The sequence below is a fragment of the Coenobita brevimanus genome, chromosome 25 (genome assembly GCF_032717465.1).
Source record: "Coenobita brevimanus isolate Jiangsu-jjx chromosome 25, ASM3271746v2, whole genome shotgun sequence".
NCBI classification, from domain to species: Eukaryota; Metazoa; Arthropoda; class Malacostraca; order Decapoda; family Coenobitidae; genus Coenobita; species Coenobita brevimanus.
In genome coordinates, this window is record NC_136978.1 from 168,835 (window position 1) to 182,488 (window position 13,654).

Below are 13,654 nucleotides of genomic sequence, written 5' to 3' on the forward strand. Positions count from 1 at the left end.
AAGGCAGACAGAAAGAGTGCAACAACTGAGGGTGAAGGGAGTAGATAGACAGAAACATGGAGAGACAAGAAAAAACAGGGCGAGATGACAAGGATGAGAAATCAATAAATAATGTTCTTTGAGTGACTGGTAGCAGAGAAGGAGAGGGAAACTTATCCAAATAGGCTGACTGGTAAGGGGGGTGTGATGATACAAGGTGAAGGAGGTAGAGGAGAACCGAGATGGGGAGAGACTGGAAGAGACAAGAAAAGATAGGAAGATACAGGGAAATAAGATAGTCTAGTAAGTAATGTTCCCTGAGTGACTCACAGAGGTGGAAAGGGCAACTTACGCAGGTAGGTGGACTGGTAAGGGGTGCGGCGGTCGAGGGTGGAGGTGGAAGTGTAAGTGGTGTTCTTATCATCAGGTTCGTACTCTGGGCCTGTAGGGCGGGGGCAGGCGCACGCAACATTATCTACACAAGCAGGGCAGGTTGTGGTGTCTGCACAAACTTATCCCCTACTAATGGTTGTATTCTAAGTGGATTTTGGAAATTTTTTAACACTCTTCCTTAGTGGTTCATTCTGCACATTTCAACTCAATCTCAACTTGTATTTTACTGACAAAAAATCCAGTACATAGATATTACAAGAATACAGTAAGCATAAAAAAATGTAATATGATAAATAAACTGCAAAGGAAGAGATACTACAGAGCCTTCAGTACCACCCAGAATAGTCTTAGGTTCCTTAATGTGGATTTCACTATTTGTAAAGTTTAGAGATACTTGAATCATAGGATTACTTTATGCAGTTCAGGTTTTAAGGAATTACTGTATTGTATTAAACTGTGAGAAAGTTAAAGCAATACTCTATCAAAGCTTTAAAATACTGTAAAATTATAAAGTACCAGTCTAATGGCACCATAGCAGAGACCTGAGAGGGAGACACCACCACCAAAGTGCAGGAGCACAATTAAAAGGACTAAGGCTCCAAGCTCCACTTCCAGTCCACATAATGTAGCTCAATGTGGAACATTTGAAAGCTACTTATTGCCTGCAATGGTTCAACATATTCATACAACAAATGCATTAACCAACTACACATCATAAACAATGCATCATTTACCAAATGTGCAAGTTGAATTCATTGTACATTTCTTATACTAAGTATATTATACAATTACAGTAATCCCCATAATATCCAGATGCCCAATTCCTGGACACCCCAATTTATGGACATTTTCGGCCCAGGAATTCGTAACCCCCAAATTGCCCCAAAAACGCAAAAAAATAAAAATAAATAAAAATCCAGCCTTTTTTCCCCCCGTAATTTGAACCTGGCGTGCGGCGTGGACCAGCTGTGTTTTGGCGCATAGTTCCACCGACATCCGCTAGAGCGCCCCTGCATCCTTCCCATTTCCCGTCCATCCTTCATCGTGAGTGCACACTCGTCGACATGGCCTACCACATGGTGGTGTCCTACTTCCTGCAAGCTCTGCTGTTCCTCTCCTGCCTCTTCTTTGTGTGTGTGATGATGGCCCTGCCACCCGAGAAGAGGAAACGAGTGGTTCTGACTCTGGAGAAGAAGAGGGAGATACTGGACAAGGTGGACATCACGCATCCTCCGTGAATTCAGCCTGGCACGCTCTACATTGTTTGATATCAAGAAATCCCACGACAAACTTACCCAGTAAATGGCTGACTTCGCATCGAAGACCAAATGCAACGTGGAGGGGAAGGTTATGTACCCTCCCAGGTTTGCAGAAATTGACCGCTCCATGCTGTTTTGGTATTGTCAACATGCTGTTGGTGTGTTGGTGCAAGGTACGGAGCTGAAGTCTGCTGCTGAAAAGTTCACAAGGCTCCACAATGCCCCAGACTTCAAAGCATCTGAGGGTTGGCTCTTTGCTTTCAGGTTACGGCATGGACTTACCAATCGTAAAGCCCATGGTGAAGCTCTGGAGGCCAACAAGGATGGAGTAGAGGAGTTTCGGCAGAAGGTGAAGGGCTTGATCGACAGGGAGGGCCTCACATTTGTTCAAATCTACAACGCTGATGAAACAGGTTTATTCTATCACTCGCTGCCAATGAACGCTCTGGCCGAGGAGACAAAGAAGCATGTACCTGGCCGCAAGCTGTCTAAGCAACGGATATCTGCTTTGTGTTGTGCCAATGCTAATGGCATGCACTGACTCAAGCCCGTTATTGTTGGCCGTACAAATCAGCCTCGGTGTCTTCGTAGGGTGATGGATGTCCTTCCTGTTGTGTGGTGCCATTCTGTGAGGGCTTGGTTCACAGCCAAGATCTTCAGAGACTGGTTTCACCAGCACTTCATCAAGGAGTTCATCCATTACCAGACGGACACACTGGGAATCTGTCATGACCAGGTAAAGGCACTCCTCCTGGACAATGCACCTGCGCATCCGTCTGACAAAGAGTTGGTAGATGAGAATGGCCGCATTAGCTGGATGTTTCTGCCACCTAATATGACTACTCTCATCCAAACAATGGACCAAGGAGTGATCATGGCAATGAAGAGGCTGTACCATAGGAAGTTCCTGGACGAGGTGATGGTTGTTCTTGAGGACAAGAACAAGCGCAGGGAGGGACGGGACATGCAAGGCCAGCGGACTCTGGAAAACCTTCACCGCTACAACGTCAAGTCTGCCATCTACAACTGGGCCAGTGCATGGAAGGAAGTCTCTGTCAAGACTCTGGAAAGTGGTTGGTCTCGTCTGCTTCTCGGAGCCGATGTGGTGCACAATTTTCTAGGTTTTGACATGGATGACTTCCGTGCACGTCTTCGTGTGGCTGGCAACGATGTTGATGTGGACGAAGTGTGTGAGTGGTTGGATGATGACGACGGCGATCCTGGGTATCAGATCATGTCTGATATCGAAATCGCATCTTCAGTTGCAGGTACAAGTACCCAGCTTCAAGATCCCGACGAGGAAAGCGACGATGATGCGGACTCCTCTCAGTAAGCCGCTACTTCAGCCATCCCCAAGCTGAGCACACTCCGGGAGCACGTTGAGTTCGTTCTTGATTACCTGGAACACTCGGACTGCGACAGGAACATGGGGCCCTTGCGACTTGTGGAGGAAGTGCACACTTTCAGGCAGCGCATCATCACTTGCCAGAATTGTCGTTCCTTGCGTCAATCAATGATTGACTGTTTTTTCAGGCCTGTTACCCCTTCTGTGCCCAGCCCTGGCTCCATATTGCTGTCTCCATAAGACAGGCCTTCTACCTCTGAGCCACAGCCCAGCACATCAGTCACGGTGGAGTCGCCACTGGACATGAGTTTGCGCCTGTCTTCAGAGTCGTCTGCAGTGGGTAGTCCATCACCACGTCCCAGTGAAGTGCCCCTAGGCCACCTGCCTCACATACTCTTGGACTCTGACAGTGAATAAACAGCAAGAACTTGCCACTAGACCACACGGGAATTTACAGTAAGGTTGTGATAGGAAAGATGCCTTAAAATTTTTCTATTGAGAATTGACTCGAAAACTTTTGAAATACAGGACGTTAAAGCAATTGGACGATAGTTGGGGGGTTGGGAGTGGTCACCCTTCTTTGGGACTGGCTGAATAAGAGCAAACTTCCAGCAAGAAGGAAAGGTACAAGTTGACAGACAAAGGTGAAAGAGTTTGCCTAGGCAGGGTGTAAGCACAGAAGCACAGTTCTTGAGAACAACAGGAGGGACCTCATCAGGCCCATATGCCTTGTTAGTACTGAGGCCAGTGATGGCAGAAAATACATCAGCTGAAGAAATTTTAATGTCAGCCATGAGGAAGTCAGAGGGGGGAAGTGATGGAAGAACAGCACTGGAATCGTCTAAGGTGGAATTGGAGGAGAAAGTCTGTGCAATGAGATCTGCTTTATCAGTAGAAGAAATAGCTACAGAACCATCAGAGTAGAAAAGAGGAGGGAAGGATAATGAGGTAAAGTTGTTAGAAAGATTTTTGGCAAGGTGCCAGAAGGAGCGGAAGGAATTCGAGTTGGAGAGTTGAGAGCATTTAGTATGGATGAAATTATTTTTAGCAGAGCGAAGAACAGACTTAGAACAATTCCGGGCAGAAACGTAAAGATGATGTGATTCAGGGGTGGGTTGGCTCCGGTACCTTTTGTAGGCCCTCTCCTTGTTGTGGACAGCATTAGAACAAGCGTGATTAAACCAAGGCTTTCGTGCGTTAGTCAAAGGATATGAGAAAGGAATGTATGCTTCCATGCTCGAGACTATAACCTCCGTAATGAGCAAGGCACACTCAGATGGCTCACGGCCATGGAAGCAATAATCATTCCAGGGAAAATCAAAGAAGTACTGCCTGAGGGCCTCCCAGTCCGTGGCTCCAAAATGCCACAGATGACATTTCCCTGGAGGGTCCACAGGCCGTACCGGAGTGATAGGACAGGTTAAGGTGATAAGGTTGTGATCGGAGGAGCCCAACAGAGAGAAAAGATTAACAGAGTAAGCAAAAGGATTAGTTGTGAGGAAGAGGTCAAGTATGTTGGAGTTTTCTCCAAGGCGGTCAGGGATACGGGTAGGGTACTGTACAAGCTGCTCTAGGTCATTAAGGATAGAAAAGATGTAGGCTTGTTCACCAGGTTGATCAGTGAAAGGAGAGGAGAGCCAAAGGTGGTGGTGAACATTGAAATCTCCCAGAATGGAGATTTCAGAGAAAGGAGAAATGGATAGAATGTGTTCCATCGTAGAAGTAAGATAGTTGAAGAATTTTTGATAGTCAGTAGAATTAGGGGATAAGTAAACAGCACAGAATATAGGGTAAGTATTTCTATAAAATTCATTAAGGTAAAGTTTTTCATAATCTCCTGCAACACAGACAAACCCTCTGCTAAGCATGGAACAGCATAGGAGTTAATTTGATGTGTAACATAAAAGAATCTGCAGGCTTAAATACTGTGTCTGGTAATCTGTGTATCTGGCAACATTTACAACAACCCAAGTTACATCTGCTTAATCTATAATAAGTTCCTTCAGTACATGGTGGTCCATACATACCACTCCTCTTCCACACTGCTGCATAGATCTCTTGTCTACTGGGGACAGCTCAGTCAGCAATCTTGGTGTCTACCTAGCATCATATATTCACTTCTTACTCCCAGTGCCACACCCATGCCCACAAGAGCAGACTGAGCCATCCGTGCAACACATCACATATTGCCGGGTTGCCATGCAAGTTTCTAGTAGAGTGCCACTTATGGATCACCTGACATGTCACCAGGGTTAACTGCACTTCATCTATAATGAGTTCTTTCTGTATGTTTCCCAAATTCCTCAAGCTACTCTCTACAATGCGTTACTTCTGTAGGTCATCTCAGTTACTTGTGCTTAATCTATAATGAATGTCTTTTGCATGTTACTCAAGTTACTGATGCTTAATGTATAACGAGATCCTTCTGCATATCATCTGAGTTATTTATGCTTAACTAATAGGAGTTCCTTCTGTATGTCACCTAAGTTAACTGTGCTATAATGAGTTCCTTCTTTAAGTCACTGAGTTACTTTCACAACTAATGCTTAACCCATGGCATCCAGCGTTTATTTCCACCGACTCTTCTCTCTGCTGGGAATTTCTGGAAAATCAATTTTTTTTTTTTTTAAATATAATATCTCATCTAATACTTAGCCAAAAATAAAAAAATAGGTATCATTATACTCACCAATCCTTCAATTTCAAGCTGATGGTCTCAGATTGTCTGGGTAGTGCACAGAGTCAGAGAGAAAGCCTTTGAAAGCAGGATAACTTTTCATGTTTTTTAAGGCTGTGTCCATATGCGTGGCACAAGTAAGGTTTAAACTTGTCCTCCACAATAAAAAAAAAAAAAAACACTTTCAGAATACCACGATCAACCACAAACACCACTTCTATGTAGACTTTGAGAAAAGTTCTGTAAGTGTGCAGTGTTGTAAGCAGGAGAGTGCAGTCACTATGGCAATGATCTTGAGGCAGGCTGGCTGACATCTCACCGGACACAGGGAAAATTTTTCGCATAGGTCTATCCATGATGGAGGTATGCAGGTAACTGCTGCGTGGCTGGGCTGAGTGCAGGAGGGTTGCCAGTGTTTGCCTGTGGTGGTAATTGCCCGCGAAATATTCAAACAATGCCACGAAACACTAGATCATGTATAAACGCTACACGGATGTCTCCAGGTGGTCATCTATACATGACACCTGGATGTCACGGGTTAATCTCAACAAGTTCCTTCTGTATCTCACGTGTGTTGCTGAATCTATAATCGGTTCTTCTATATGTCTACTATGGTCTCTAACCTGTATGGTTGATGATGCTGGCATGATTTGGCGATGCACTCCGATCTGACTTGTCAAAATTCTTGAGCTCTAGATGGTCATGGTGAATCCAGAGGTCAGGTGGCTGGACCTCTGGCTTGCTACTCTTACCAGCACTACCAGCCCTGCCGGAACACATCATCATCATCATCATCATCATTTTACCTTTCCTTCCATCACCTCCCTCACCATCCCAACCCTTCTCTCCCTCAGTGCCCCTGCCCTGTACCTGGCTCTCACTATTATCATCATCATCATCATCATCATGGATGAGATGAAGGGATGGGATGGAGAGAAATATGGGTTGTGGCAGTGTGAGTTGGAAGGAGGGCAACCTAACAGTTAATGACAAAGTGACATGGATGCAATTTGTTTGTGGCCACCTCTTATAGGATTAAGGTGCCTGGTAATAGGCAGAGACAATACTCACACACTGGCAGGTCGCAGTTCCACCTTAGGACGATTGCAGTACATGACCATACCAACAATAGCCCCAATTAAGATGATGGCCCCAGCAACTCCAGCAATCACCAACACGATCAAACTCCCTCGATCCACAAACCATCCTGGAGGCTCACCCACGCTCTTGCCAACTGCTGAAAATTATATGGTCATCATCATCATCATCGTCAAATTCATTAACCCGTGGATTGCGAGCCACATCTCAGGCTGCACTACGGGCCAGAACGATCTGAAAAGTGGGATTTATTCTGGCTTTCCATGTATAAGCATTAAAGGTCCAATTCTAGGGTTTTTTCAATGCAGAATACGAATATGACAATCCCCCATATGATAGTAATTTTTACAAGTTTCACTATATTTGTTGTTATTATTAGTAAGCACAAGTTGTTTTGGAAATATGCTCTGTGCGACTGAAGGTCTGTGATGAAGAGCATTAGGGTGGTGTACGTGAACAGCATTATATATTCACATACTGATACTTTGCTGGTATGATTAAAATAATAATTCAACAAAAATTAGTGTTTCATTGTTGTTTTCCAACCATTAATTGCAACAATGTCAATTCTGGTTGGTTGATATAGATGGTGCTGTACGGAACACCGATCCAATTAAAGCTTGTTTATTCTAATGAGCGCAAGTATGTGCAGCAACAGCAAGTGGCAACAGGTAATTGAAGCATTAGTCTAAACTATGAGACAAAAATTGGTGCACAGGGAGCTGCAGGTTTTTAAAATTTCTTTATAATTTCATGGTTTCATGCTACCTGTGTAGCTGCCAACATTGTGTAACTAATCACTCTGTACATCATTGCCAGATCAGCAAAATTGTTCAGTGTTTATTCCAAGCATATCTTCATGATCTTGTCTATCTTAAGACGCTACGGATTTGTGTATCATGCTCTGAAATACAACAGAGATTATAGAGAAAATAAGAGTTGCATATTCTGTTCTTAACAACATTCTTGAGTCCCATGTTGTTTATCATGGTACTTGAAGCCCTTTCACGTGACTTTAGAAACGGACTCCCGTGGGAGTTGTTGTATGCTGATGATTTGGTGTTGATTGCAGAGAATGAAAGGGAGGTGGAGGAAAGGTTTAGGAAGTGGAGAGATGGTATGGGGCACAAGGGTTTAAGGGTAAATGCAGATAAAACAAAAGTGATGACATCTAGGGTTGGTGGCGGTACTGTCAAAGACGAGGGAGAGTGGCCATGTGCAGTTTGCCACAAGGGCATGGGAAGTAATTCCATCTTGTGCGGTGTGTGTGATAAATGGGTGCATAAGAGATGTAGTGGTATCAGAGGTAGACTGCAAGATAATGCTGATTTTATGTGTACGGCGTGTCGGGGTGAGCAGGTGGAGATTGTCAGACGTGAAAGGATTGAACTTGCTGGTGAATCTCTTGAGTGTGTGGAAGAGTTTTGTTATTTGGGACACATGTTGTGTCATGGAGGTGGGGCTGGAGCTAGCTCTGTGGCTAGGGTGAGAAGTGGTTGGAAGAAGTTCAGGGAGCTCTTGCCTCCCCTGACATTGAGAGGACTCTCCCTACGTGCTAAGGGGTCTTTGTATGCAGCATGTGTTAGGAGTGTAATGCTGTATGGTAGTGAGACCTGGGCAGTGAAGGAGGAAGATATTCGCCGGCTCAGACGTACAGAAATGACAATGATTAGGTGGATGTGCAGTGCGTCCCTGCGTCCAAGGCCTGGAGGGGCTGGGTTTACGATGGAGGAGTTGAGAGGTAGGATGGGACTGGAGTGTATTGGTGTTGTGATGAGGAGAGGTAGATTGAGATGGTTTGGACATGTGGAGAGGATGGGGGATGATAATTGGGTGAGGAAGGTGAGAAGTGTTAATATTGGGGGTGGGGTTATGAGGAGTAGACCGAGAAAGACATGGGACGAGGTTATTAAGTGTGACCTCAGGGTTAAGGGACTGAACAGGGAGGCTGCAATGGACCGTGCAGCATGGAGAGCCGCCATTGGGTGACCAAGGCTGACACATGCAAGCATGTTGGAGCCTTAAAAAACGTAAAAAAACGAAAAACGAAAACAGATGAGGGCGTTATGGTAGTACAATTTTATGAATAGTGTGTTGATACTAAAGCTGACTCATCGTGGATAACTGATTATTTTCGAATACTACAAACATTTTAAAGACTATCTGTAGTGAAACATCTGCATTTACATGAAATCAAATATTTTAATAAATTCCACTTTTCAGACTGTTCTGGCCCACTGTGGGCTGTGCATCACTGTTAACTACTCCACCCCTACGCAACTTTACGCATGGCACTAGGCAAAGACGAAGAAAGAGATTTTTTTTCTTTTCACCAGATGATGCCCTGAATGTTTATCTTCAAGTTTATAATAATTAAAAACATTTTTTTTTTTTTTTCACTACTCCCCCACGTAAACTTACACATGGCCCTATGTAAAGACAGAGAGAGGGAGATTTTTTTTTCACCAGATGATGCCCTGGATGTTCATCTTCAGGTTTATAATCAACAAAAACTAAAAAACAAAAAAAATAATCTTTCTTCATTTTTTGCACACCATGGAGGTGGGATAAGAAAAGGTAACTATGCAATCTGCAGGTTAATCATTATCACAATCAAGGAAATCAATGAGGCATAGAGCTTTTGGATCAGATAATGATGGTATTGGAGAAAGTTCCAGAATGTATGATTAGAGAAAGAGTGAATATTGATAAGATGCAGTTTCGGTTTATGCCAGGCAAAGGGACCACTGATACCATATTCACTGTATGACAGCTTCAGGAAAAATATATAGGAATGAAATGGGATCTGCACTTTGTTTTTGCTGATTTCAAGAATGCCTTTGACAGAGTGCCTAGAGAGGTGGTGAAGTGGACAATGAGAAAGCCTGGAATCGAGAAGTGGCTGGTTAGAGTGGTTATGTCTATGTACAGTATAAATTCGAATTTTGACGGTTTCCATTTCGACGATTCAAATTTCGATGGCATATTTAACATTACCCCGTTGCGAATTTCAACTTGAAAATCGTCAATTTCTACCAGCAGCAAGGCGGGAAAAACTCCAATGCAAGCCAATATTCACTTGACAGCGGTCATTTTGCAACTGCGCAGCCCTCAACAGACGCCGCTTAGCTTTCAGTCGTGTGTTTGCTGTAAACAGCGCAACAGGTGCTTTTGTTTAGATTTCGACAAGTTTTCACTGTTACTTTACTGTACACCCCAGTACAATCCAAGCATGGAGCAATGACCTGGTACAAGTGTAGCTGAGGGTAGCAGCCCCAGACAACAGCAGTACCTTCTAAAGCAGCCTTAAAGGAGAAGAGAGACTATTGGAAAGGCCAAAAATATGCCAAATATAGCCTGGCGGAAAAGGCCAAGATCGTGGAGTATTTGGACCAAGGCATGTCTTCTGCTGAGATATGACGCCTGACTGGAGCCCCAGAAAGTACTATTCGCACTTTGAAGAAGTAAAAGGAGTGAAGTGGAGAAGCAGGTGGAGATTGGGAAGAGGTTTTTTGCTGGCCTTGCCAAGATCAGTGCAGACACCACGGAGTTCAGGAGGCTCATGGACATTACTGAAGGTTACTTAATGCAATGGATGGCTCAGAGGAATATTGACGGAATAAATGTATCTGGTCGGACACTGAGGGAGAAAATGCAAGTTATCAACCAGGCTGCTTGCCGTAAGAAGAAAATCACCTCTCCACCCCAATTTAAGGTTTTGTCTGGCTGGCTCGCAAATTTCAAGAAAAGATGTGACATGAGATATGCAAAGTTTCAGGATGAAGGTGCCTCTGCTGATGTTACTGCAGCAGAAGCATTTATTGAACAAGCCAGGAAAGTAGTGGAGGAAGGAGGATACAGCTGGGACCAGGTATAGGGGAGGGCGGTGACGGTTCGGACAGTGGGATGGTTCGAACAGTGCATTCCCTGAGAAACATATGGGACCTAGTGCCGTGTGATCTTGCGTGAAAGTGGGAGAGTTTGATTACTTCGACCACATGGAACTTCCAAGCTAGAAATGCCTCACTTTTTTATGCAGGTCAGATTTTATGTTTTTTTTTGCATCTCCTATGTAATAATCTGAGTGTATATCGTAAGCTCTACCTTTATGTTTATCCCAAGCATCGAACTGTGCATTACCAGTGTGAATCTGTGTTGCATGTAGAACACATTGCTATGAAAAACGAATGTTAAACTCTCTCATGTGAAACCTGAGAGTACCCGTCAGTTAATTACATAGATTCAGGATGATTCGGACAGCTAAGGAGGGGGATGGTTCGGACAGACCGAACTATCCCTCCACTACTAACAAGTCATGGCCTTATCAAATGATAATGCTACTTTTGATCATTTATATTTGCACACATAGTGAAACACCATTCTTAATAGTTATCAGGGAATATATATTAATAGCTCTGTTTATTTAACCTATTCCTCAAAGTGTTAAAAGAAGGAAGGGGTAATACAACTTCTATATCAGTTTTGCAGGCTACAATATGCATTGAAAGTCTTAAGTTAGCCCATCTGAAATAAGGCCTAGAAAGTGAAAAGTGAAGTCAATATTCGAGAGAGAGAGAGAGAGAGAGAGAGAAGCCTAATTATGCATAATTTTGTAGCAGAAAGTAAGAGGTTAGGTCATTTATTAACCTCTTCATTACCGAATTCCACACATATATACCCCCGCATACATAAATAAAGTTCGGCTGAGAAACCGAATTTGCTCATGTAAATGGGCTTATACACGAGATATATAGGGACATTCAGGGGAGCTTAATGCTCGGTTTGGGCAGAAATAATGATGGCACATGTTGTGACTCAATGGCAACTAGCTATGACATCATGCACCCCTGTCATGGCTCTGGCATGTGTCACAGATTTATGACAGTGGGCTAATTTTGTTTGGGGACATATTGTATAATATATATTTTGATTTTGTTATATATATGCACCTATATAATGTGACAATATAGAACAAATGTGACTGCAGGTATCAGAGCTCATTGTTGCTTAGCAGCAAGTCCGACCTTGCTGTACCCACGGGTGGGGGAAGGGAAGGAGGGGGGGAGAGAAACATGTGCTTGCAGGACAGTTACCCCGAATTCTCGTGAAGAGGTGCCATGGCGTCGTCTGATAGTGAAAGTGATGTGGAAATGGAATGTGATAGTGAACTGGAGGAGTCAGATGACAATGAGACTCAGTCTGACTCAGACGAAGATTATATGCCTGAAAATGACAGTGTAGTGAGCAGTGATGACGAGAGTGAGGAGGAAAGTCAAGCTTCTGACACTAGTTCATCTGTGTCGCCATTATTACCAGGCCCTGCTACCCCAGGATTCACACTTATGGCTGATGCCTTTGCAGACCAACGACCCAGCCCTTTGCCTAATGTTACTGATGACTTTCCAGATGTGCATCCAGTCATTATTGATCATCATCATGCACATGCAATGACTCCCTTGGACTGTTTTCAGCTGTTCGTTACCAATGATCTAGTCCAGTCCCTGTGTTTGTGGACGAATGAGCGGGCACACAAATTCTCCAAGGAAAACCCTCACATCAAGCCTAACAAATTTATGGGGAAGAAATGGAGGGATGTTCACGAGGATGAGATGAATGTATTCAATTTTTGCAACTGTTGATGGAACTCAACAAATTACCAAAAATCTCAAACTATTGGAGCACCTCGTTACTCTGCCAAGACCCACCTGTATTTACCTCAGCAATAATGAGTAGGAATAGGTTTTCACAAATCCAGGGTTTTATCTGATACTCACATCCTGATGATGCAGATGTCAAGAAGCCTATTACAAGAATATCCACCTTCCTTACTATGCTGCAGGAAAAATGCATGCTGTACTTTTCTGCTGGGGATAATTTTGCTGTGGACGAATCCTTCATCCTCTACAAAGGCAGGCTACACTTCAGGCAATATATCAAAACCAAGAGGATGCAATTTGGACTGAAACTCTTTGCACTATGCCCTAGCTCCCCCAGTGCCAGAGGATACACTTGGAACTTTTGCTTATATGCACCGTGCCTGTATGACCTGATGTTGGAGGATCCAGACCTGTTTGCCTTGGGCAAGTCTGAGCAAGTACCAGTTTTCCTCATGAGCGACCTCCTGAAGAAGGGAAGGCATGTGGTGCTAGATAACTGGTACTCTTCCTTGCACCTTTCCCAGTACTTACTACAGAGGGACACACTAATGACAGGCACTATACAAGCAACTAGAGGAGTCCCCCAAATTGTGAGAAATGAAGCACTGCAGAAAGGCCAAGCACTATTCTCAAGGAACAACAACACCCTTCTTGTAAAGTTTAGAGACACAAAATATGTCAATATAACCACCACCAAGTACGAGGCAGGGTTTATGGAAAGAACATGTTACCTGAAGGGAGGCAAGAAGGAATATATAAAAAAAACAGAGCCAATCCAGAAGAACAACGAACAGATGGGGTCTGTGGATTTGGTAGACCAGCTATTGGAGCCCACTGATCCCACTCGTAAATCATATGCATGGTTCAAGAAGATTGGACTACGTATGATTTCACGCATGCTGTCAAACGCCAGAACAGTCTACATGAATCTGCACCCTGACATGAAGTGGATTGAATTTGGGGACTTCATCAAGCTGGTGACCCACGAACTCCTCTCCCAGTGCTCGATGGGATATGCTGCCTGATGTCTGGTCAAAGAAAAAAAATCCCCCAAGAAGAAGAAAAGGCAGGGTGGTGGGCCTGCAGGGGCTACTCAGTGCCATGGACTGTTGACCATACCTGCCACTAAGAAAAACAGGCGGCATCAGAAGCACTGCAGGATATGCCACAGAGAGGGCAAGACAAAGCTGGGCAGAAAACATTGCCCTGCCTGCCCTCAACAGCCTGGTTTGTGTTCCCCCAAACA

At 44.0% G+C, this 13,654-nt stretch overlaps 1 protein-coding gene across 1 annotated transcript in view; it reads right to left on the reverse strand.

The window, feature by feature from the left end:
• Window positions 1-13,654, reverse strand: part of fra (neogenin protein frazzled) — a 518,157-nt gene that overhangs the window by 33,335 nt on the left and 471,168 nt on the right. The window contains exons 21-23 of the mRNA XM_080267716.1: window positions 6,725-6,890; window positions 6,277-6,419; window positions 332-421 (exon numbers count right to left, since the gene is read on the reverse strand). Coding sequence (XP_080123842.1) covers window positions 332-421; window positions 6,277-6,419; window positions 6,725-6,890 — 399 coding nt within the window. The remainder of the gene's footprint in view (window positions 1-331; window positions 422-6,276; window positions 6,420-6,724; window positions 6,891-13,654) is intronic.